Source organism: Carlito syrichta, unplaced genomic scaffold (assembly GCF_000164805.1).
Source record: "Carlito syrichta isolate Samal-C Ts95f unplaced genomic scaffold, Tarsius_syrichta-2.0.1 Scaffold311075, whole genome shotgun sequence".
In the NCBI taxonomy this organism is placed as follows: domain Eukaryota; kingdom Metazoa; phylum Chordata; class Mammalia; order Primates; family Tarsiidae; genus Carlito; species Carlito syrichta.
The window spans coordinates 164,967-192,618 of NW_007255171.1; the positions used below are offsets into that span (position 1 = coordinate 164,967).

General features: G+C 34.6%; 1 protein-coding gene across 3 annotated transcripts in view; it reads right to left on the minus strand.

Annotated features, from left to right (window-relative positions):
• GAS2 (growth arrest specific 2) overlaps window positions 1-27,652 on the minus strand; it is a 141,138-nt gene that overhangs the window by 78,126 nt on the left and 35,360 nt on the right. For all 3 annotated transcript variants that reach the window (XM_008068498.1, XM_021717788.1, XM_008068497.1), the window contains exon 4: window positions 9,523-9,664. In XM_008068498.1, coding sequence (XP_008066689.1) covers window positions 9,523-9,664 — 142 coding nt within the window. The remainder of the gene's footprint in view (window positions 1-9,522; window positions 9,665-27,652) is intronic.

Consider the following 27,652-nt stretch of genomic DNA (forward strand, 5'->3'; position numbering starts at 1 on the left):
ACAAAATAATATTTATTGTTATGCTTAACACAGTACTTGGCTTACATGATACACTTGCCCAGTGCTGGTTTTATAATTTTTATTTTTGTTATTATTTCCTTAAAGATGCTCTTTATTTGGTTTAGTCAATTAACATTAACTCATCTTTTTTTCTCCTATAAGCATTTCTTGTGCATCTATAATGTGTCAGCTACTTTACTAAAGGGTGAAAAAACTCTGGAATGCAAAAACCGTTACCATTGGGAGATAAGATTTAGAGTAGTTCTATTATACTGAGTGTATTTGAATATTTTACCATTTATATCAGAGATAGTTAAGTCTAACTTTAATCAAATTTTAGGTTAAATAAGTAAATTTTGCCAGCATATGTAGACAGATATAAAGCAGGTATCTTTCAGCTACTATGAGTTTGTGCTAAGTATAAAGTTTAAGGTACAATTACATTAGGAACTATGTCATTTGTCAAACACCAAACATCTTGTCATTAATTTTTCTCTGTCACTAAGAATAAGTTAATTTAGTGGAGTTAATTTTTAGTAATTAAGTTGCTTATGGATTGTATATTTTAGAAGATCAAATAACCAAATGCATATTTTTTCAAGAAGATTATAAAGACAACTTTTATTATATAGTGTTTGAACTAAAGCCCTTACATTGTCATATGTGCTCATTTTAAACCCAGTTACTCATTTGTCTTTTCCAAAAGAACTTCCACACACACTAAAACTTATCATAGAAGACATTTTTCCCACTTTATCACTGTAACATTAATATAGCCTTTTGCTTTGAGTTGGGGTAGAAGAGAGGATTTCTATTGCTTTCTTTCCTTAAAACAAATTGTCTCTGAAACAAATTAAAAAGCTCTCTAGTCAGTGATTATTCTATAAAATATTTTTTTTATCATTGGAGATTTCTTTTTAAATAATCAAAATGATTTCAAAGAGAAGCATAATGCAGAACACCTCTGGGAAAAGTAATGCAGACTTCCATTCAAAAATGTGTGGCAAGAGACTCCATCTCATAACCTAGATTCTATAAAAATCTCATGGGCATCAAATGTCAAATGGAACTCTGTTAGCTCCAGGAATAGAAAATGAGGCCTTCCGCTACAGCAAGAGGGTTGAATTTCAATGTCACAGAATCTGCACGGATAAAGTGCATTCAACCATGAATGCATACTATCACTAAATATATTAAGTTTTAACAGATGGGTAAAGAAATGAAAGCCTAAAAAATTGTGTTGTTCATTTGGTTTCTATACAATGGGAGACTACAATACTTGTGGTAATTGTGAAGAAATTTTTTTTTTTTCCAGATTTTCAGTTAGGAAGAAAATTTGAAAAAATTATATTTTTGGCTGAATGGTTGTAAAAATATCACGAATGTTTGCCTATTTTCTCAGTGTAGAGAATGAATTCTAATAAATCAAGGAGCATGGTTTGGTAGAAGATAAAATAAACTAGAAGTCAGAAGAGCTGGTTGTGTTCAAGGCTGCCTAATTGCCTCAACTCTGAAACATGTGTCATGACTTGTTCTTCCTTATAATGTAGTTATGTGGTTAAGAGCAACTGGTATATAATAAGCAATAAATGTGACTGACTCCCTTGCTACTAAACTGTGGTCTGCAGACCATCAGTATTGGCATTGCCCAGGAGCTTATTTAAAATGCAAACTTTGAGCCTCAACCAGACCTACTCATCAGAAACTGCGTTTAAACAAGCTTTCCAGGTGATAAGTATGTATATCAAAATTTGATAGGAGTGGCCCAGCTCAGTGGTTCAGCCTATCATCCCAGCACTTTCAGAGCCCTAGGTTCAAGGCCAGCCCGGGCAACTTGGTGAGCCCTTGTCTCTACAATAAATCAAAAATTAGCGGGGTGTGGTAGCACACACCTGTAGTTCCAGCTACTGAGAAGGTCAACACTGCGGTGGCCGTGAGCGTGTGTGCCACTGCACTCCAGCCTGGGTGATGGAATGACACTCCAACTCAAAATAAACATGTTTTTTGAAAGGGGTGGGATTGGCAGTTGAGGGAAACTACCAGGAGAGGGAGGGACACACGTCATCAACAAGGGTACCTGCATAATGAACATTTGTATACCTAACCTTAAATTGTAACCCACATGTTTCAAATAAATAACTAAAATAAAATTCGGTAGAGGCTATACTAATCAATGCTATAATAACAACATTAAATGCTAGTTATAATTTCTATTTCTATTTTGTTAAAACATTTAAATGTGCTTTGACATATGAAACATGCTCTATAAATATGAAGAATGACAGGGGTGATGATAATGAATGGAGGGAAAATAATTTGTACTTTGGATTGGTCCTTAATAGATGCAATGGGCGGTTCTCTCTTGCCAGGACCTATAAGATATGGTAAAATATATTTGCTTCCCAAGAAAGTGAACAGATGATCACAGGTTACTCCCTATGTCATGACACTCCAATAAGACCCACACAGAAACCTGTCAATTTAAATGTAGGCAGCAATTAGAGAAAGCAATTTAGAGGCTATAAAACTGATCTGAGGCTAAATAGAAGGTGAAATTGAATAAGGAAGAATCTCACAAGCTTATTTATTTATTCATTCATTTGTTTGTTTGTTTGTTTTGAGTTGGAGTCTCACTCCGCTGCCCAGGCTGGAGTGCAGTGGCACGCTCAACGGCCACCCCAGCATCGACCTACTGGACTCTGGCGATCCTTCCACCTCAGCCTTCCAAGTAGCCAGAATTACAGGGGTGCACTATCATGCCCAGCTAATTTTTAAATTTATTTTAGAGATGAGGTCTCATCAAGTTTCCAGGCTGTTCTCGAACCCGTGGGCTCAGGCAATCCCCTCACCTAGGCCTCCCAAAGTGCTGGGATTACAGGCTTGAGTCACCATGCCCGGCCTCACAAGCTTTTTAATGCTTAGTGCGTGAGTACCCAAATTTTTCAGAATCACTAATTAGAATAATTTAAAATAGAATATGGCATCCATATAAGTCATATACATAAGGGGTGTCTGTTCATAAGCTTATCAGTAACAAAGTTCTATAGATTAGAATGTGGTTATAATTGCCTTTGCCCCTAATTTGAAAAATATCTTGGAAGAAGGAATGCTCTTTCTTTCTCCAGCACCAGTGCTCACGTTAAAGTAACAGATTAAGTCATTATCATTGAGAACAGCAATTGAAGGCTGTTGAAGCAATTGAAGAGTCTTTTATAAAATGGTTTATATTTATATTCTATTTTTTCTTTTACTTGAGATAATCCTAATAACAACAAAAATTAACCCAAACAAGGAATTATTTTTTGTAACAGAGATATGGTCTTTGGAGATGAATGGAGCTGAATTCAAATTTTAGCTGGCCATCTAGAAGTTATTTAACACTGGGCAAGTGATTTAATTCTCAAAGTCTCAGCTTCTCATTTATATATTTATCACTCTCAGTTGTTGGGAGAGTTAATATGTGCTTAACTACCCTTTCAAATATTTATATAGTGAAAATTTGATTTTTAAGAAGTTAGAAAGCAATCCACTTTTGTAATGTAACCCCGACTCCGTTAAGTCCTCATCATTGAAGGAAGACATTTCGATCTGGCAAACAGATTCAATATTTTTCTCTCTTATATCTGCCCTGCCATAAGGCAAATGGGTAGATTTGGAAAGGGTCTTCTGAGTTCCAAAGTAAAAAGCCAATTGAGATGCTAAGAAAGTAAGAATTTGACAAAATGAAAAGTTGTTAAAAAACAAAAAGTTTTAAAAAACTGATCCTGGGAAAGAAATCAAGTGACTATAAATAACCTAGTCCTGAATTATTATCCTACATTAATACCAATAAATTAATATAATTTTATCCACAAAATACTCTTTTAGTCTTCAAAGTAGGCAAAAACAGGGAGTGATGTATCAAACACTTGAAGGGAAGCATAGATTCTTTTTCTATGCCTCAGGTGACATTAAAGTATAAAATGTAAAATGTTAATGTTTAAAAATCCATACAAAGTCCTTTTCACTTTTCTGCAATATGAAACCAATACTGCAGTTAGATAATGTTTGCCTCTGAAGCAAAATGCTGCCCAGTGTTGAATAGAACAAAGAATTTTGCAAAACTGTGCTCACCACGGTGATGCATCAAAAGAAGACAGTACCACACAGCAAACACAAACACAGAAAATAAAAAATGTTTAAAAAGTTATACTCAAACAAATCACACACATTTGCATGCTACACAGCAGATAGCAAACCCTTTTCTTGCTGAGTAGGTTCTTTCTCAGAGAAATAGATGAAGAATAGTCACTGGCCTCCAATCCTATAATTATCCAATAACATAATGATATTGACACAATTATAGCAAGGAAAAAAGTGTGTATCTTTAAAGTGTTTCCCTCTATCCCTTTTTATCTATCTCCCAGCTCACCAGAATATATGCAAATAAAGCGAATTAGACAAAGTTCTAGAAAAAACAATAAAATTAACTCGACAATGTTTAAATTGATATGCTAATGTAAATTACAAACGATAAACTGCAAAAACAAGACTAGCACTAATTTAAGAAATTTCTTATTTAAAATATTGGAGAAAAAAATTACATAAAAACATCAATTTTATGAACCATAATTTAAAACTTTCCAAGCTTGAAAATAAATGATAGATTTCTGATTTCAATTTACATAGTAAAAATGAACCACATTAAAATACTCAACATTATTTTTAAAAGGAGGTTAAATTGTTCAGCATTTGAAAAATTATTGTTTACTGCTAGAAAAATTATTCATTAATACAGTCTAACAACTTTTACATTTTTGTGAAAAATGCAAACATAAATGTTTACACCTAGAATCTTCCAAATATTTCTTTTACTTCACAATTAAAAGATAAATTCATTTCTTTTAAAATAATAATTGGGGGACCATTTTGTTTTTACACTGATCAACTACATGCCTTTAAATTCAAGAAAATGTTCATGTTGATAGTTTTTACGTAAAGCACAATTCTAAATATTTTAAAGGAATCTAATGAAACCAATAATTAATCTTCGCAAACCAATCATGAAAAAGAACATTTTCTCTCCTCGCTTACCTATATGTTGGCATGGTTTGAACAGTAGCGGTCAGAGTGAGCAATACATGTAGACCTTCAGGCTAGAGGTGCTCCTCAGAGCATGCACACATACATGCTGTTACTATATAGCATACAATTCCATGATCACTTGAAGTATCAGTGTAACATCAGCGATGTGAAAAGGCCTTTATCATATGCTGATGTTTACAATTTTATGTCAAATAATTATCTATGCAAATTGCTCCAATTGCACCTTAATATAAACTAATTGTTCATGTTTCAGATTACATGCCACAGTGGATATTAACTGAAGAAAATAATATCACTTCCAGCCTAATTACTCTTTATTTTCCTTTCACATTCTGAATGTAGAAATTTGTTGCTAAATATCAGACACAAATGCTGTACCTTATGTTTACAGAAAATCATATTTTCCCATTTCGTTAAATAGTTTCAAGAATATTATTTTTGGTTGATATCTATAAATGACTACAGTTTGTTTAAGTTACCACCAAATATCATATATTTCTGTTATTTTATTTAATTTTTTTTAATTGGGCTCTCACTCCATTGCCCAGGTTGGAATGCTGTGGCATGATCATAGCTCACCACAGCCCTTACCTCCTGGGCCCAGGCCATCCTTCAGCCTCAGCCTTCCAAGTAGCTGAGACTACAGGCATGTGCTAGCATGCCCAGCTAAGTTTTGTTTTTTGTTTTGTTTTGTTTTATCTCATTTTCAACTTTTAGTGAAGACAAATTCTCGCTATGTTGCCTAGGTTGGTCTTAAACTCCTGGGTGAAGTAATCCTCTCATCTTGGCTTCCCAAAGTACTCAGATTACAGGTGTGAGCCTCCACACTCAGCAGATTCCAGTTACTTTTATTCAAAATTTCAATGGACAGTCTGGTGCCTATTTATACTGATTTCTTTTTGATACACTTTTAGAACCTAAACAACTCAAGGTACATGAACACTTCTGAGGTCTTTGCTATATAATATCAAATTGCCTTTCAAAGAAGGCATATCAGTTTCCAATTTTCTTCAGCAATGTATAGAAGATCCTGTTTTCCTGTATATTCACCAATACTAAAATATGGTTTTCTTAATTTAGCTATTTTAATAGGTTTTATTTACATTTACCTTATTACTAAGCTGTCTAACATTTTTATTGGATTTTGTAAGCCTTTTATGAATAGATTGCTCATGATTTTTGTCCACTATAATTAGCCCATTTTTAAAATGCTCTTTGGGATACAGTGAACACATGATCTAGCAACTGACGTTTCACAGAGGAAAAACTGTCTCCTAAGAGTACCACAGAAGATAAATTGCAGATCATACCCCATATATGGCATAGGAAGTTATCTGCTAAGAATCCCCAAAAGAGAAGCATATAGAATTAGTCACTTTCCACACTCCCCAGTTCTTTTCTAGCACACTTTCTCTCACCCACTGAGGTTTCTTGTCATTAGCTGTTGTGGAAAGGAACAGATTGAGTTGTGAATCAAGATCCTCTGACAAATAATTGTTCGAAAAAGCACTGCAACAGAGGGTAGCATATCAGTTGTCACAAAGATAACGATCCTTTATGCAGGCAAAGACCTTTGAATGGCTCAAAACAGAGGCTTCTTCATACACACTCAGTACAGTGATCTACTTTATCATTCATTCAAACACATTTTTTTTCTCTTCATCAGGGCATCTTTTCATTTTATTTGCTGTTCAAAACACTAGGACACAAAGGATGTTCTTCATCTTGTGTGTTACTGAAATGAAATCTTGAGGTTAAAAGGAAAAAGAAAAAAGAAAAGAAAAAAACAACGCTTGCCCTAAATTCCCTTTCAAAAGTGAAATGTGAAAAGACATCAAGCAGAGGACACAGCGTTATTGTCACAAGAAAGTCAATTCTGCAAGCCTGGCAGAGTCCAAGGCCATCGGCAGTGGCTCAATCGCTTCCTTACCCGCAATGAATAATAAGAAAAATCCAAGGATAAAGCATTCAACGTGTGGAAATGGAACTTCTCATTGTCTCTCCTCTTGATTATCATTAACATCTATGGGCACAGCTGTTTCCTCTCTCTGCCTAATCCTAAAGTCAATGTTGTAATATTGGCCCCCTTCTGGGATATCCCAAGAGCCTATTATACATCACCTCAGGTACTATTCTAGCAGGAGAAATTTCAAATTTATCTTTCATTGAGCAGCAAACTATAAAGTCTAACTATTTGATTTAGTTTGGTCCTGAGAAGATTAAAAATGATTTTTAAATTTTCATAGCCTTTTAAAAATATATTATTGGATACACAAATATGTCTTAATTACAAGTTATAAGCTGAGCTATAATACAGAATATAAAAATCAAAGACTTTTTTAAAACAAGTTACTCAATAACTATATAAAAGTCTTCATAAATTTTCTTTTAATAATGTCAGGTTTTTTTTTTCAAACAAGACGAAGAAGTAAGCCATCTTAAATTTCTTCTTGATATAATTGTATATTCTACAGAGTATGTATTTATATATCAGGGTCATTATATAAGTTGCTTTAAACTTTATAGTTTTCAAATAAAATATATTACTTATTATTTGAAGGGGGTTTTTAGAAGTCATCAAAGCAAATACACAAATATACACTAGAAACTTGAGCTATTACACTATTTCTAGCAGAGAAAATTTAATATTTGATAGACTCTTCTTGGTGTCCATTGGAAAGTTTTTTAGTTCAAGTAACATAAGAACTCATAGACTATCAGAAAACTAAGACAAGATAATATTTACATTCATAACTTTTAATAACTCATCCTATAGTAATCTCAGAGAGAAAATGCTTCTTTATTGAAAAACTATGCAATGAAAAAACTAACAAATTAACAACAAACCAGTTTCTCCATATGGTTGTTATTTTGGCAATTCTGAGACACTCCAAATTTAAATGATGAAGTTAATTGTCCACGCATGCAGAGCATATTCCTTGTGACTAAGATTTGATTATATAGCTATATACCCTAATGGACATTTAGTAGATCTTACAAGAGTTTTTATTTGATTGCTTTTGCAAATGATCTCTCCACACCACCTGCCTATAATCCTTTACTCACATAGTCTCCTGCAAACCTGAAAGTTAAAATCTACTTGGAAAATGACCACTGGTTTGAAAAAGAGTTATAATCTACCTATATACACATCTTCCCCCAAATTTACTTTACTTCGGTGTGAAGAAATGATAAGAATAATCAAAACCTATTTATTTAACGCACGTTTCAGGAAATCACTACTGTATATAGCATACTACTATGCAATTTTTAAAAAAAATTAGGTGTACAATATTCTCCTTGTCTAAATTTATGTTGCTCTCTTTGCTGAGAAAATTCTCAGAAATTTAATGGCATTCTTTGCCATATCACATCAACTCCTCTGAGAGTAAATATAGATTTTCTTAAGCATATAAAATGAATAAGATTTTAGCTGTTACCATCAATTCCCTAGGTTCTACAGGGGAATCTTGTTTTCTGGGGCCTAAGGGCAGTGGGTATTTTGACTGGAAGGTAGCTTTTATACTAGTTCTTTCTGAAGAATGCTCAGCTCACTTTGATGTCAATATTGGGTGTTATATAATTTAATAAATTGATTTTAAAGCCTTTTTTTCCCTCTAGATATCTCCTTCCTTGACTTAGTTACATTTTTTAAAAATGCGACTTTTATTATAATATTCTCCATATTAGAGTTGTATTTGGTAGAGTTTCCATAGGAGATTTGAACATTTTATCCTAGCATAGGGAGAAGTCCTAAAACACTGAACATCCCAATGCACATTGACTCCTAAGGACACACAAAAGCTCACTCTGATCTGGAAGTGGATTTGCCAACATTCAATGAGAGAACAATCAATAACAACAAAAACACCGTAATCTGGGTAGACCTAGGGGCTAAAATTATCTCTTATATCAAGCATCTTCAGTTATCTCAATGATTTTTAACTCACTAAAAAAAATAAACAAATGAACTAATAAACTTCAGTTGCAATAAAGAGGGAGCTAATGAGGAATAGCATTTTCATGCATTAGTAGAAGTGAAAAGACCATAGTATTCTCCATGGCTAGAACATACACAGTCACTTTTCTAATCTGAATGAATGCCTGCTTGTAAAATTTAGCTCTCTGTTTTCCAAATATCCATCATTCACACTAATTTTGCACTAATGGCCCTTATTTTTAACTTGGAAAGAATTTTTCTACTTCTGTGTCTATTACTTTATCCATGAGGTGACAGTAGTAAAAAGTGAATATTCATTTTTCTATTTTAAATGAGCCAAAGTTTACAACAAACCTGCAAGTTTACAACAAACTCTGACTTTTTCAAGTTAATAATCTGTGAAATGGCATTATGCCAAAAAACCTTTTGATGGCTATACTGACAAGGATGGGATAATTTGAATATTCATCAGCTAAAATTCTGAAGAAAATACATACCCAAACCTTCTGATTCAAATAGACATGTTTCATCCACCCCTAAATCTCGGCACCAGGATAAGAAATTTGCGGTATTGTCTCGGGCAAAAAAGGAGCCTGAGGGTGCACTAGCTTTGCATGGTATCTTCTTCAGTGGCAGATTCTAAAAAATAAATAAATAAATTTAAAAATTCACTATTGGCGAATATCTGGCAAAATCATCACAGTGGCACATTAAAAACACATGTATATTTTCAACAATAAGCTTTGGAATGACCTCAAGTCAATAAATAAGTTTGTGAGGGTCTACAGAAAGGTAATATAATTATACGAACTTACCTGGCATTAGGGGGCTATGAAAATCTGTAAGCACATAGTCTTTTTTTTAGTACCTAGGTGTAAATATACATAATTCCTTTTCCTGATCCAGATTGCCTCTTTTTTCTCTCTTCTATTATTTCTTTGGCTTCTCTTTTATCTAAGGGTTCTATCAGTAATTCTCACAAAGTACTTATATATTTTTATTGGTGAAAGCAGAATCAGAAAACAGAAATATGATATATGAATGTAATATATGTATAGACATATCACATACACCTGCATTCTTACATGTATACATACATACATTCCATTAAAATTTACACAAGAATTATAAAGCCAAAACAGAGCAGCAAAATTATTTGACATCACAAACCTGAATCACCAATACCAAGAAAGGGAGATATTAAAAGTCCTTTAACAATAACATTCTACAGTCTTTCTTTAAGACTATTTTCTTTTACAACATAGGGTACAGCTATACTGTGTAACACAAACATAATTCTGGTCTGAACTCTGCTATGCGACCTTGAATATATTCTTTACATTCTCATCATTTCTTTTCCAGAATAAGAAAGTATTTAAGATCGGGAAGCATGTGAATCTGAACAGACTTTTCTATTCAATGTCTCTTGTAAAATTTTTACCAGGAAATCTCCTCTGGCACAATTTCAAGTGTTTTGTTTTTTAAATAGAACTTAACCAGCTTCCATGGCATTCCATGAAGCCATAGAATGTGATTTTATGTGATGTGAATGACTGAGCCAAGCATTGGCTACATAAAGAGCAAAAAAGATCAAGGAAGAAGTACTTTGTGATTTAAATTTATAGAGAGTGTTTCCTCTATTTATTGCAAATCCTCAAATATAACCAAAATGTTGATTGTTGAATTCATTAACAAGACTGGGTATAAGAAACTAAAATAGTGGCCTATGTAAATTGGCAAAGTCCTACTAATATTAAACTTGTACTAGAGTTCTTCATGTCCTGGGATTTTGTGGTTATATAACTTAAAACATTCAGTGACTATATCACTCAAAGACTGAATCTATCTAATCTCAAAATCCATCTCTCTTTTTGTAGACTGAATCTGATTTAGGGTAGACATAATTGATGTTTTTGCATGAAAACACAACTACTTTTGCAGATATATATTTCAGGTGCAATAAATAACTATATATGTGGTTACCTATATAGTAATATCTCCTTAAATGATTTGGTTCACATATAAGTAATGGTTTTCAAAGAAATGCTTTCCTATATTAGTTGCAAGAACAATCAGAAATATCATGGTATAATATATGCTTTATAAAATATGCATGAGCATCAATTAGTATTTACCAAAATTAAGTTGTATATATCCTTAAATCCAGTAATTCATCTCTAAGAATATGTTTTAAAGATAATAGCATTAGTGCTTAAAATATATTTACAAGTGTAACTGTTGCAACACTGATTGAAAATAAAAAAAAGAAATAAAAATATGTCAAGCATGGGCTGGTGAAATAACATATTATATGCAAATACAATGCATATATATACAAATACAATGCATCTATATACAATCATTAAAAAAAGACAAATATATATGTTTTGAACTAGAAATATGCTCAGAAACTACTGTTAAGCACAAACAAATTTGCAAACATATTTGTATCATGTTTCCATTTTATGAGTGTGTATATGCATACACATTAGTGTGTGTGTATATACATGCAATGTATGTGGCCATATATATTAAATTGCTTTTAAATATGTTGCGATATGTATGTGAGTATTTATATATTTTGCTAGTACTTAGAAATAATTCAAGAAGGACATGCCATATATTGATAATAATTACCTTTGAGAAAGGGGATTAAATATTGCATCATTTACAATAAGGATCATTTACTTTTTATTTTACATAATTCCAAAATAAGTGATTCTGTGTGACTTCTATATTTTATCAATACTTTCAAACAAAAATATATAAATTATGTCAGTCAAAATATATTATAAAAGGAATGGCTGGAATAAAAATCTCCAAAAAGTGACTGCAAAACTTTTTTATGATATAAATAAAAAATATCTTTAAGAAAATAACATAAACAGATCCAAACACTGAGCCACTTTGAGATCTACCACCTATATCCCTGGAGGAAGGGAACTAACTTGTGAAACCACTTCAGACTAATGAATGAGTTTGCATACAGGAACTATAATCTAGAAACAATAAAATATTTGACATAAGAGCATGCTAAAGGACTTTATGGTGCAGATCTGTGTGGCAAAAAGGAATAAAATATCCATATTGTACCGGTGAAGCAAGAGACTGACTTGACACTTAATTCAACAAGGAACATATTTTGATAGAATGTCCACAAGTGACAGGTTCTCAAAAATCATCCAGCCTACTGTTTTTTTTCATTTAAGCAGGGTTTTTTTTTTTTAAATTTTATTTTAAAGATGTAGGGTATAATTCAGTATTAGGTATACAAATAGTCATTATACGGTTAAGTTTGGGCCTCACTTTGATCCCCACTTCACCTGGTTTGAGATCAGATACCTCTATTGGTGAAGTTGCCTCCCTCCCTCCATCATACAGAAATTCATATGGAATCATAAATGACCACAAATAACTAAAACAATCCTCAGCAAAAGAAACAAAATGGGAAATATCACACTTCTAGACTTTAAACTTTATTATAAGGCTACAATAATCAAAATAGCCTGGTATTGGTACAAGAACAGGCATATAAACCAATAGAACAGGATAGAGATTCCGAAAGCAAAATCTCACTTTCTCAACCAACTCATCTTCGACAAAGCCTCCACTAACAATCACTGAGTTAGTTAGAGGAGAACTTATACAGTAAATGGTGCTGGGAAAACTGACTGACCACATGCAGAAGAGTAAAACAAGACTCTACCTACCACCATACACAAAAATCAAACTAAATCAGCCTAAGTATTTATTTAAAATTCAATGCAATCATATTGAAAGACATGAAAGTAAGTCAAGACAAATAAAATAAAAGCTGGATGTTGATACTTCATATCTTAAAAATCCCCAGTGGGGATGAATTTAGCAGTACTATTGATCTACCACATGGCATTTAGGTAATTTGTGGGGTATTTGCTCTGTTCTAGGACTGTTAATTTGAGTGTTTTCATACCAGCTAAAGACTGAGAAGTAGTGAACAATGTGAATGGAAGCTTCCAGTCTTCATCCAGATGAAACAATTTCTTGATAGAGTTTTTAAAAGTCACCTTCATTAGTCCTCCAAAGTCAATCATATGTTACTAGGAATAAAGGTCTTTGTTCATTAAGAATTCAAAGAAGAACCTCCAGGCTTAGCTCACCTGATATATTTTTCATATTAGTTTTCTCTTTACTGCTCAGTTCTCCAAATAACTCAGCAGCATTTAAATTATACACAATTTTAACTGTTCATCCATGAAAGTTTTTCCAGACACCACTGTTATAGGTCTTCAAAAATAAATGAATGAATGAATGAATCCCCTTCAGTTAAAACCTGACCCTTCAAACTAGATCATAATCAACTTGAGGATAGGACTAAATATTCTGTATTCGGGTTTTGACATCCCCAAGGGACATGCTTCCAGAGCCTTCAAAATTCACTAAATTTATAGTATAACTATATATAAAATGCATCCCATAAATTCAGAGAGGCATAACTGAAAAATGTCAGCAATATCCTCAAACCTTTTTTTTGAAAGTTACTGAATATGCGTAGAGAACAGTCAAGCTGTTGCATGGAAATTTAGGTTTGCTCATTGATGAGTAAGAGTCTTGGTGTTGTTTTGTTTTGTTTTATTTTGTTTTTGAGGTAGAGTCTCTCTATCCCAGCCTAGAGTGCAGTAACACAATCCTGGCTTTCTGCAGACTCAACTTCCTGGGCTCAAGCAATCCTCCCACCTCAGCCTATCGAGTAGCTGGGACTAAAGGCGAGTGCCACGATGACCAGCTAATTTTTATTTTTATTATTTTCTGTAGATACCAGGTCTTGCTAAGTTGCCCTGGCTGGTCTCAAACTCCAGGCCTCAAGCGTTCCTCCTGCTTCAGCCTCTTAAAGTGCTGCGATTACAGACATGTGCCACTGCACCTGAGCTAGAGTCTTGTTATTGTACACCAGACACCATGGTGTGGGATTCAATACTACCAATAAACGATTGGGATCTTGTGCAAGCAGTCAGTAGGATGTATATCAAATTATTCAATATCAAGACTATTGTTCGTATATCTCAGCAGGATTAACCCAAGATATATGCTTAAAATACTTATAGATTGTTTGATTTACCTATAAGAGAACAATTTCACATTCCAAAAGTGTCTTCCGCATCCCCTTCAGGCAACAACCAAGATTGGTTGCAATAAAAAGAATAAAATTAGATTTTCTTCTAAAGGCTTTTAATTGAATCTACTATCTTTCAGGTTAATCACCAGGTAGAGTACCGAAGTCTGATTTCCTGAGGTCAAACTCAGTTATATTGCCTTTATGCTAGTATATATCTTGAGAAATTTATTAAAGTCTGTATTTTAGTCTCCTTTTATATATAATGCACTTAGAAAAAAACACACACCTCACTGGCTATGTGTGTGTGAGTGCAAATTAAATATTATAATTCAAATGTACTAGTAAGTGTTCAATAAAGGCCGTTAATGCAAGTAAAAGCACACTGGATTACCCATGATTTCCTTCTCTCTCTTTCTCTCTCTTTTTTTTTTTCCAACATTGCATTCTTTCCATTATCGGTACAAGAATTTAGAAAGAGACTGGCAAATAATTACTTCTTCCTATCTTCACCGAAACTTAGCATCTAGAATAGTTTTCTAATAAAACTTTCTGCATTGACGGAAATGTTCTGTGTCTCTGATAACCAATATGGTAAACTACTAGTTACATGTGGATACTGAGCATTTGAGCTTTTGAGTATTTATTTCATCTATTGACTTAAATTTAAATAACCATATGTGGTTAGTGGCTATTACATTAGATAACATATTCATAGCTAAGAAAGCAAAGCCATTATCTGGAATTCATAGAGTGTAATATAGGATCACCTGATGCAGTTCCCTTCCAATCACTAACATCATCTTTATGTCCCTCAGCTCCTGTTAAATCCATTAACGCCTGGGTAAACTCCTGGTTGTGGTTACTGAGACACTCAAATGTGTAGGTCATTTCAAATATTGTACTTACATGCTGTCATGTTCAACATCAGTATGTCCCAGTTATGGTGACATGGGTGTTACAGCTAAAAAAAAGCAGTAGAGGCTGGGCTCGGTGGTTCAGCCTGTAATCCCAGTGTTTTGGGAAACTGAGGCGAGTGGATTGCCTGAGCCTGCGGGTTCGAGACCAGCCCTGGCAATTTGATGAGCCCTTTTCTCTACAATAAACAAAAAAATAAGTTGGACATGGTAGTGCACACCTGTAGTTCCAGCTACCTGGAAGGCTGAGGCAGAAGGATCACCAGTGCCCAGTAGGTTGACAGTGGGGTGGCTGTGAGCATGCCACTACACTCCAGCCTGGGTGACAGAGTGAGACTCCAACTCAAAAACAAACCAAAAAAAAGCAGAAGAAACTAATTCTATTTATAATGTTCTAATAATCTGTACCCAGAAAATTATGATTTTATTTAGCATTACATTGCCATGGTGCCAAACACTTTATTATTTTCTACAACTTATGGTGGGGTGGAGAAGGGGAGAACTAACCTTGTGAGTACCTACCATGCTATAAGCACACAACACTTACTTTCACTGTGAATTAGATAGTTAAGAGTATTAACACCTTCCAGATGAAGAAACTGTGCTCATATACAGTTCAAATCAAATAATTCAGTCTCTTACACCTGTAACTGATCCATGATAGCTCACTAATGCCTTGAAGTTAATATATTTCAGCATTTGATTTATTTCACACATTTTTGGCCAGGTAGCATTAAAATAAAGAATCGTGCATTTTCTTTCACCTATTCCAGCCAGGAAAAAAAAAAAAAAGACAAAAGGAATGGCATCTTTAGTTCCCTGGATGCTATGAACTGAAAATTTAATACTAGTAGTTTCAATAATTCATTCTTCACAAAAGTTTGAGTCACACTATTCCCCTTGATTACATCAAGTAGACATTTCAGATATAAAACAGAAGAGATACATAAAAGAAGATGTGGAACTTGCCAAGAGTTAATATTTTTCCTTTTCCAAAGGGTATATAGAATGTACTGTTCAAACACGCAGGCAATAAAGTCACTCTTTCCATGATGGAATTAATGTTTCCACTTGTATCCCCTTTCTACTTTTAGTTTCACTATATATTTTATTGAAAAATAATCTCTTTCAATAAAATTATTTCTTCGAACATTTACAATATCATGGTATCTAAATATAACTACTAAGTGACTTGATAACTGATGAAAACATAGTATTCAAGATAAAAAATAGAGATTATTTTTTAAAGGAAGGAAAAATAAAAACTTTTCTGGTATCCTAAACTTCTCCTGGGGAGTCTGCAGTAAGACCTTATAAGCAGTGAACTATGATTTAGAGCAATTGAACATACTAAGGTTGATTCCAGAATGGACCCTCTTTCTCCTTTCCCGCTCCAAGATAAATTTCACTTTACAGAGAACAGGTCTTCTATCAAAATTTTAGTTTAATCTTTATATTATAATATTATAATAAAAGTATATACACAGATAAAAAAGAAATATGAAAAAACATCTCTCACAGCAAAGTTTTAGTATAACTTTCTTCCTCTAAAATCATGAGAATAATAATTTAAATATCAAAGTTGGCAAATATGTGAGGCATTTTGAAATATCTAAAATCATCTCTGGTACAATAGAAAATGATGTTTGAAATGAAGGTGATAGCTAGTGCTCAAACTTCAGGCTTAAAAAATGAGTTGTATGATAAAGGTTACAATGTAAATGACTTAAAAACTGATGTGTAGTCAAAAACTTGTCCATAGATATTTACAGCAGTTTTATTCATAATTGCCAAAAATTGGAAGCAAACAAGAAGGACTTAAGTAGGTTAATGATAAATAAACAGTGGTATACTCAGACAATGGAATATTATTTAGTACTACAAAAGTAATGAGGTATCAAACTATGAGAAGACATGAAGGAAATATTAAATGCACATTACTAAGTGAAAGAAGCCAATGTCAACAGACTGCATGCTGTATGATTTCAACCATATGACAATTTGGAAAAGGCAAAACTATAAAGGCAGTAAAGAGATCAGGAATTAGCAGAAAGAGAAGGATGAAAAAGAAGATCACGGAGTATTTTTATGTCAGTGAACCTATTCTGTATGATACTATATTGGTGGATACATATCACTTGTCAAAACCCATAGAATATTCTACATTAAGTATGAATCATCATGTGAGCTATGGGATTTGGGTTGATTATATGTTCATAATAGTCATTTTAATGACTATTAACAAATATATCATTCTGATATACTTTCTGCTCCATTTTGCTATGAACCTAAAACTTCTCTAACATATGAAATATGAAAAAGTTGAAATCATAAAATCATAGAATGATTTCCAGGGGCTAGGGGAAGGGTCTGAGAGATACTGGTCAAGAGTACAAGGTTTCAATTAGATGGAAGTGTAAGTTCTGAAAATCTATTGTACAGCATGGTGACTATATCAAATAACAGTGTATTATATATTTGAAAATTGCCAAGAGAGAAGATCTTAAGTGTTCTCATTACAAAAAATAACTATATGAGGTGATGGGTATTATTTTTATATTGAAGTATCATTTCACAGTATATACATCAAAATATCATATTGTACACTATAAATTCACTTATTTTTTGTCATACCTTAATACAGTTTTTAAAAGTCAACAAAAAAGTTATTCTGACATTGATCACTTAAGAAGCATCAAATTCTTCATAAATGAGAAAATATGGGAATGCTTTGACAACAAAAGCATTCCTTCCATTTTTACGTACACTGTGCCTAATGTGTATCTCCATCCACATAGCAATCATTATCTAAAAGCTATGAAACTAGGAAAAGCTTCTGTTTTCCCAACTAATTGCTTACATATTAATTTGAGATTAGCTTTTTAAAACCTCCAAAAGTCTAGTTCTGTACCTTAAAATTCAGCTAATTGGTGAAACTATCTAAACATTTTAAACAGAAATTTAATCTGAGTCAACCAACTGTTATTCAACTCCAGCTCTATACTAGTTCTAGCACAAAAGCACCAGAGACTGAAAGATAAAAACAGTAATGTCAAAGTTCTTTTTGGAGATAACTTATGTCTCGGTGAAAAAAGACCTTAAAAAAATCATATCATATGATAATAATTACAACAGAAGTTTAAGTAGTGGTTTAGTCTTTAGAAAAATTATTTGGGAACTTTAAGGGCCTGTATAAACTTTAGGGAGGGGTTGACCGGGCATCAGTAAGAGAAGGCCTTATAAAGGAGCAGTCACATACAGAATTGAAAGCCATCAAGTGCTCACCAAACTAATAAGAAGGGCAGCGCATTTCAGAATGTGAAACTGACAGAGGCTTGAACAAGCATGAATGTTATGAATGAGTTCAGAATACATAAGGCTAGTAAAGTAGACTAGGACAGGATCACAAATGGTCTTTTATGCCTGTCAAGGATTACTAACATTGTCATCTGAATCACAGTTTACAAAGTCAAAAGTCTAGGAGGGGTCAGGTCGATTAAATAAATGAGTGTGAATTTGCTGGCTCTAGGGTATTATGGTGAGTGGCAGCAATTGTGGAAAACTGAAAAGGTCCTGACAAGTCCTGGAGCGGCAGCCATATTTGTTTAGTTCTAACTCATCGTTGCCATAAAGAAATAAAATCACAATATTGTTGGATCTTCTAATTTTTAAGAAAAATCAGGAAATCCAGATATTTCCATGTCAAAATTCCCTGATTGAAAACCACTGGATATACAGGCAGAGGTAGGTAGCTGCTAGTTTACAATCTCAGTGTTCATAATAAGGAGTAATGAAAATATTTTGACATTTTAAACTAAATAACCCAATCATATGCATACTTTGGAAAAAGTAATTACGTCAAGGATGTATTGGGAGGAAAAAGAAACATTTTAAAGAAAATTTTGTGGAAGTAAAAAAAATGATTCATTTTTCTTCTGCTACTTCCATCTTTGAAAACTCCTAAATCAGAACTAGAGTAGCAAGACAGGAAGAATGAAATATGAAATGGAATATGAAAGAGTTCTCAGACAGAAGGAGTTTTGGTTAGCAGATGTGATAGTCCCTCAGATCCTCCATAAATTTAGAGGAAATTATTAGTTAATTATAGAAGTTCAATAAAATGGATGGTAGTTTTTAAAATGTTTTCGGAGGATGTACATCGCTTCTATGCCCCTTCCAAATTCAAGGAACTTCCTTAAGGAGTGCTTGAGACATAGGGGTGCATGTGCCCTCTAAACCTGCTTTTCAGGGAACACAGTCTTGTCCAGAGCCCTGTGGCATGGAAGTAACCACATCCACCACCACATGTTCCCAGGTCCCGACAAGAGCTGACTGGACGTACAGGACAGTACATACAGGACTCATCTATATGCTGTTGTGTAACCTGTAACCTGTGGCTGGATCTAAATAATAAGCTGGATCAATCATGTTTCTCTTGGAAATCTGGAATTGGGAAACTGAGAGATGAAAGCAGTTTCCCCCAGAGACTGTCTTTTCTTATCAAGAGGATATGTGAAAAGTTTCCCGCTATAGAAGGTGGTGGGGCAGGTACAGTGGGTAACATAGCGGGTTGAAGTTATGTAGGAATGGAAATGCATGGGTGGGCAAGGAAGTCAGTTCACAGAAAGGAGAAAAGAGTAAACCTAGAGAGGAGGAAATACTTCATGGGAGTGGCCCCGAGGGCCTTGGGTCCAGTCCCAGTTCCCCTGAGACACATCTGAACCACACAGCTCCTCTTCTTCCACTTTGCTGGAACTAGTTTAAGTGGGTCCCTCTTCTCAGCACATAAATGGGTCTGATTAGACCAGACCATCCAAGCCCTTGGGGAGACCTCCTTAAAATTACATCACATAACCATCTCTGTGAAAGAGAAAAGTTTTTAAAAATGAAACTGACTTAAAAGCTTAGTAAATCTAAAAAGACATGAATTTTGCACCTTGTGGAGTAAAGAACCCATTGAGGGAAACATCTGTGAAATGTCCTGGAAAATGCCACCCAGGAGTGAAGAGAAGGGCACACAGGGGTGTGTCACCTGACATTTCCAGGGATGCCAATCCAATGAAAAAACTCCATCCTGCTGGTATGATATTTTTGCCAGATGTTATTTTTATTTTTTAAATTTATTTTATATTAAAGATTTCTCTCTACTCTCTCTGACCTCTGATAGGTTGACGTATTGGTCCCATTCTTTAGCCCTCCCTGTATCCACATCCTTTTCACAGTCACATCATGAGTTAGGGAAGCTTCCTCAATCCTAGACTGTAGGCTTGCCCATGTGAATTGCAGATGACTCTCAATGGCACGGAGGAGAAATGATGACATGTGAGTTCTACAGTTACTGCATCTCTGCCCTGCCATAAGAGGAATGTGCCAGCCCACTGATGCCAGCAGGGTGAGAAACATGTGCAGTGGACCTAATGCTAAACCAAACCTTGACCTGGAGTCAGGACCAGTGGAGCCCAGAGGAAATCAGTAGAGTCAGAACCCAGCCCCACTGCACATACATGGAAAATACAACTTACTGTTGTATGCCACTAGGAAAAAAGTGTATTTTTATTTTTTCATTCCTAATAAATATTTTGATGTTCTAAGATGTAATAATTTCTAATTATTGGCAACAAATGTTGAGTTCAAAAGCTCTGATTCTGATAATTTAGTCAAAACTACTTTTGGATATCCATCTGTAAATTATCCATCAAACCACTTTCAGAAGTTCAGAGATTGTTTAATAGATGGATTCATTTTTTGAAAAACAAAATTGTCTTTTTTTTTTTTTTTGCTGCTAACTTCACTGCTCTGATGGTGACCAAGAAAAGTTATTTAACCTATTCAACATCTGGAACTACAGGTCCAACATCTGCAACATGTTTTGAGAATTAAATAATATGTTCTGGAAAGTACCTAATACCAATCCTAGATTATAACTTATCTTCATTCATTTTCTTTCTTTCTTTTTCTTTTCAAATTCATCCACTACCACATCTGTAATCACTGTAATAAGCCCACATATACCTAAGAAAAAATAAAAATGTAAGACAAATGCTTTACATGTGTATGGTGATTTAATTACAATTAGTTTTTCTCTATCTTCTGATTTGTTTTCATTACCCTGCTGTGCATTCAGCTCTGATCTCCATATGCTAATCAGAGTGGGGTTTTCAAAAGGCAAATTTGATTGTTTCCCCTGCTTAAAAATCTTCAAGGACTTACCAGTGCTTTTTTAGGATGAAGACAATGCTCTTTAGAATATGGTTCTCTTACAATGTGACTCCTTATCATATAGTATTCATGGTTGGTACAAACCTTCAGATAGTCCTATTCAGACAGTCCATCATGGACCTGCTCACTCGCATAGCCACACCAGCTTTTGTTCCACTCTTGCACGTTCTTCATGATGCCTTCAACCATGTGGTTCTTGCCCACAGCTGTCCTCTCTGCTCTTCCCATAGCTCCTCACCCAATTAATTGCAAGCCCCACTCCCACACACTTCCTTTTGATAGGGAAACTCCATATTGTTCAAGTGCACCTGCTATCAAGTTCCTTCCTGTGACTAATCAATTCGCAACTATCTCTCCTTCCAGACTCAAAGTTTCATAAGGCATGAAACAGTGTCTGCATTTGTTCCCACTTTACCCCATCACCTAGCATAATACCTATCAAATAATATTATGGAATATTGGTTGATCAAATATAAATGAGTTTTGCTAAAGCATCTATCACTTCCAGCCATGGGCAGCTGAGTGGAATGGATATAAGCAAAACATTGGGAACTAGGTGGAGAAATATGAGGCCCCAAAAGGCCTATAACAATTGGGTGATTTGTATTGAAGAAAGGGGCTTCAGGGTGAGATTTACAGATGTTGCAAGGAACTTACGGACCACAGTAAGAGTCCTAAAATCTTGCTGACCAATATAAATCATTGTTGTAAATTAACTTTTAGCTGACCGCTGCAAATGTTGCAAAAAGCAGTTAACCATTACTGTGAATTAACCCTATCTCAAGAAATAGAACAGCACAATCAATCAATTGTCTTGCAGACCCCTTGTATGGCAAGTAGACAACTTCCCTCTCCAGATCTTTTGAGCAGCACATAAACTCCCCCAGCATGATCCTATAAAACTTCCCTCTAGCACCTGCCTTGGGGCAGACAGCCTCTCTTTGCTGTGCTGCCTGTTGCTCCCTTGCAATATATCTTTGTTATCTGTCTTTTATAAATATGCCTTTCTTAATTTATAACTGTCTAAGTAAATTCCTTTACCCCTAGAACACAAGTCCCAGCTAGTCGTACCAACAACAAACAAGGATGTCTGAGTTTGAATCTTGGATTTTCAATTTCTAGTTGTATGACTTCAGGCAAGTGAACTTGACTTCATCTATGAAATGGCATAATAATAGCAGTGTCTATATTATGGGGTTGCTGTAGGGCTACATGAGTTTATATAGAAGTTCTTGAAATGTTGCCCAGCACATAATAAAATTTAAACACACATTTGTCAGAAAAATGAAGCAAAGAAAAGTTAAACAAAGTGAAATAAAATTCAGCTTAAGGCATCAGTGAGACTTTTGAGTACAATCTCAAAAATGTCCATTATTTCCACCTATATATCTTGCCACATGGGACATGAATCAAGTCATTATATATTCCTCCCAAATAGAATTTACTTCCTTTAGCTTGTCCCCTCATCATCATAGTTTTTCAAACTTCAAAGATCATTAATCTAGCTTATTGCTATTTTCCAATTATTATCTGTTCAAGAACCCTGCCCCTTTTAATACCATATTGACACTCTTGACCCAATAACATTTTAGGTCTAAAAAAAGTAATATTCCTAAATGTCATGCTCCTTCTCCAGCTTACAGTGCTGACAAAATGAGGTTCCAGTGTTTAAGTAGTGCAGCTCTGAGGCTCATCCACTTCACCAGTGCATGCATCAAAAGTTCTCTCCACACTCTGTATCAACCATGTTTGTCTATTTACTATCTTTAGTGTGTACTATTATTTTTCAGTTTCAATGTTTGGTTTAGTCACGACAATTTTCGATTGCATTTGTCATACATTTCCCTGTCCCTTTATTTGCCCCACCTAGAAGATTCAAATTTCACTGCTTCCATGCAAATTTCCCCAGGCATTCAGACAAATGGACTTTTCCTGACTGTTTACAAGAATATACTATATATATATCAGCAGAGGTCAATAGAGAATGGTGTCTCTAGATTGTCTGAGAGTTAAGTATCCAGACATTTGTGACTTTAAAATGTATCAATGTTGGCGTGATGGCTCAGCCTGTAATCCCAGCACTTTCGGAGACTGAGGTGAGAGAATTGCTTGAGCCTGGGAGTTCGAGATCAGCCTGGGCAACATGGTGAGACCTCGTGTCTACAATAAATCAAAAAATAAGCCAGGCATAGTAGCATGCGCCTGTAGGTCCCCCTACTTGGGTGGAAGGCTGAGGTGGAAGGATTGCCTAAGCCCAGTAGGTTGAGGCTGCAGTAGCCATGAGTGTGCCACTACACTCCAGTCTGGGCAACAGAGTGAGACGCCAACTCAAAAAAAAAAAAAAAAGTATTGAGTTTCACAGCTTACAACTGAAATATTTTTTAAGGACTGTATCAATCAAAGCAAATTTCAGGTTACTTCTAGAGCACCTGCTTATTAATTTGCTTATGTTTCCTTGAGCAGAAATGAGAGGAATGGTGTGATAGGAAGCCAACAGATGCTTTATATTTACAAAATTTCCTTCTTTTAGTTTGTCCACTCATCTCTTTTAAAATTAAATCACCCTCAGGCACCTATGAGAGGAGATTGCACAAGTAGGTAGGAAACAATGATCTTCCCCCAACCCTACTCTTGCCTGGCCTTCTCAATTGTAAAATAAAGCACCATCATCCATCCAAGTCCTCAAGTAGAAAACCCTGAACCAAACTTGCTTATCCATCTATCCAATTTATCACCAAATTCTGCCAAGTCTACCTGATGTCAACATACTTGTGAGTCGAAATCATCCACTTCTTTCCAGTTCCACTGCCACCATCCTAGCTAAGTGGTCACTATCTCTTACCTCATCCAGGCAACAGCTTCCTAACTGGGGTTGTCAGTTTCATTTTCACGTCTCCTTTCCAATCCATCCTCTACACCACTAATGTCATCATTTTAAAGGAGTTTATCATGCTTCTGTTTAAAACACTTCAGTGGCATCATGGTTTTCCTAGTTAAATGCTAATATCCAACAAGACTTAGCTCTGGCCTCATCTCTTGGCATTCTCATGTTAAGTGCTAATATCAAAGACACCACTCACATTCACATCTGAGGGCTTTCACAAGTACTATTTACGGTCTTTGGAATACTCTGTGTTCCCTCTCTGCCTGGCTAATTCCCATTCCACTTCAGAATAATCTAAAGTATCCTCTCTACATGAGTGATTTGGATCCGCCTCTTAAAGTTGTTTGTGTACTTGAACTTCTTCATATTTACATACAAGAGTTGAATTTCACTTCTTGCTTAATTCTTAATTATTAGCTTTCTGTCATTCTCCCTTGCTAATCTACAAGGGCAGAACTTATGTGAACATCTATGCCTTTTCCTGTATATTTTAGGTATTCAACAAATATTTATGGAATAATTGATCAATTGTTATCAGTGTAACATATGTTATGGTGAAAGAAAAGTTGAGAACCATAGGTACTTATCACTTATTTAGCACTTGCCATTGATATATTTTTATAAGTTCATATTTTATATACTCAAGACTGTAAGATATTTGAGAGGAGGCAGTAACTGTGTACAAGATGTTTTATTTATCAGCATCTCGGACACAGCACTCAATAAGTGCAGATCAACAGAAAAGGCTAGAAGGGCATCCTTGAAAGGTACTCTGTATAAGTTGTTCAGGGAAGACCTCAGTCAAAAGATGACATTTGAGCAGAGACTTGAAAAGAGTGAGAAGCAAGTCATACATATATCAGAGAAAAGAATATTCTGGGAGCCAGGAGAACAATTGTGAAGGTCCTGTGGTGGGTGGGATCTGCCTGTCAGGTTCAAGGAACAGTAAGGAGGCCAGTATGGCTACAGCGAGGTGGGAGGAGAGAAAAGTCATAGGGAATGCCATCAGATAGGCATCCTGGGAACAGAGCATACAGGGCTTCATAGGCTGACATAAAGACTTTGGCTCTTTCCCCAAACAAGTAAAGGTGTCATTGGAAAATTTTGAGTTAAGAGGGGACATGATCTGACTTAAGTCATAAATTATTAGATTATTTAATCTATGCAAAAAGTATCCACTCACTGGCACAGAGCAAGTACTTAGTAAATGCTTCATTATTATATCACATGACATTCATTAAGTCTGAGGCAAAAGATCAGCTATCTACTTTCCAATCTTAGCACAATTTTAAACATAACAAATATGCCAACATGGAACAAACACCTAGCTTCATTCCTCATTTATAATTTATTATATGTTTGTATACATTTTATAAAGACATAAGGATTAATCTCTTTTGTATTCATCTTCCCACCGCATTTTGTTTATTCTGTAAAAATCTGTTTATTCTGAGTTTTGTGTGTTTATAACAATATTCCTGACTAGGTTTTCATCATCTAAGACAAAAGAAGAGTTCTTGCTCTGAGAGGAGCAGGAATTTGAGGTGAGTAAAAATTTTCTTCATTTCCACTAGCCTCTAATTGAAGTTTAAATTTTTTCAAATTATGAATGTGGACAAGAAAACCACAGTAGTTTCCTCATCAGTAAAAATTGCAGAAGTTTTTTTTTTTTTTAAACTTCACATTACTAATGTTGCAGATGCCTGAAAATATTGGGTTTACTCTCTCCTCTACTTTCAAACTATAAGGTTATTAGAATTTCTGCCAGATTAATTTTTTTTTTAACAAACACGCACATTGCTTTATTTTAGTGCGTGTTTTAATGTTAATTTTTAACATTGTGGTAACTGTATTTCAATAAAATTGGTTCCCTTTATTTTGTGTTTGTAATCCTGTATGTTTTGTTTCATGTTTTTATAAATAGCATTATGAGAAGGGATCCAAAAGCTTCACTCAACTTCCAAAAGGAGCTTGTCACAAAAAACAATTAAGAAGAAAGAGTTTATGACTTACTTGCCTCAAATCTTTCATAACACTTACACAAAATAAGCTCTTAGAACACTTCCTGAATTTATTGAGCTTATTCACCTTTAAGTTTTTGTTTTTCCTTTTTAACTTCAAAGCTTTCATTATTTTTTAGCAATAGTTGCTTGAGCTGGATTTTAATTTATTTTTTCTTTTGATGTCAAGATATGCAAATTGCTACATTGTAAAACTTCTTAAATTGAACTATGATGCCAGTAAGGCATCTACTGGACAAGGTGCCTTACTCTCATGTGAAATTAGACATGACCAGAAAAGTAATATAAACACAAAACACATACTAGAAGACTTCATGCATGATATGTAATACATTTCCAAACTGCTAAGTCAAACAATAGTAGGCATTCATGTAGTCAGCCCCTAAAAGCTTAAGATACAGTTGAAGAGCTCTATATACTGCAAACTCATTACCTCATCTAAAAAACATTATGCCATTACTCTATAATGTACCAGTACCATGTCCCTTGGACCACACACACATAAATGCAGTGAATACTTACATTTTAAATTACCTAGCAATCCTCAGACATTTTAAAATGAAAAAGCAACTCTTTCCCCCAGATTTTCAATTCCTTAAAAAGGGCTCTTGTAAAAAATCTGTGAATGCTCTCCTTTAAGAAATAGCATGCATATTCATTATTGATTTGTTCAAATGACTTGAATTTCTCCAACACATTTGGTAACAGCTCATTTTAAAATAATTAATTTTCCATTTTCCATATGGTGAGGGAGACTTTTCTTGACATAGTATTCTGCATCCACAGTGCTTTGAAAGCAGTGACCATAATTAGTGCTATCAAATGTCTTGAAAACAGTTCCCCAGTTACACTCCTTTTACAATCTTGTCTTGCTGATGTGCCTGCATGTGGTTAAATGCAGGATGTGAGCCTGTAAGTGGAAGGGATGATGTAACTGTGGAAAAATTCCATCAAGTTTACTTTTATACTCAAGGGACAATGTTCTGCTGGTGCTAGGAAATCACCTAGATGAAAAATGTATGTGTCTATATGTATGTGTATGTGTGTGAACCTTCCTTTTTTCAATCCAGAATTTGTTTTGATTCTTTTTATATTCTCTGGAGTTTCGATTTAACATGTTTTATTTTGGGTCCTATGTTTCATATGCCTCTAGCGCAACTGCTAATTACACTACTAAACAATAGCTTTTAAGGCTTGAGTTTTTAAAAAACCATTCTGAAGGGGGAGTCTCTATAAGCAGATTCACATAAATTGTGAAATTTAGGCAAATTTCTAGGTTAGATGCTACCACCTTGCCTTTCTTTATCTCTCCTCCTCACTCTGGACTTTGAAGAGACTCAGCAAAGTGCAAAATAGGGTTATATATACTGTCCCTCATATCTCAGTGCAAGGACCTTATCAGAAGCACACCCCAGTGTGAAGAAAATGTTAGTATCGGGGAAAATTATGGTTGCTTCTTGCTCATATAAAAAGGCTGGCAGTTACTGGTCTACA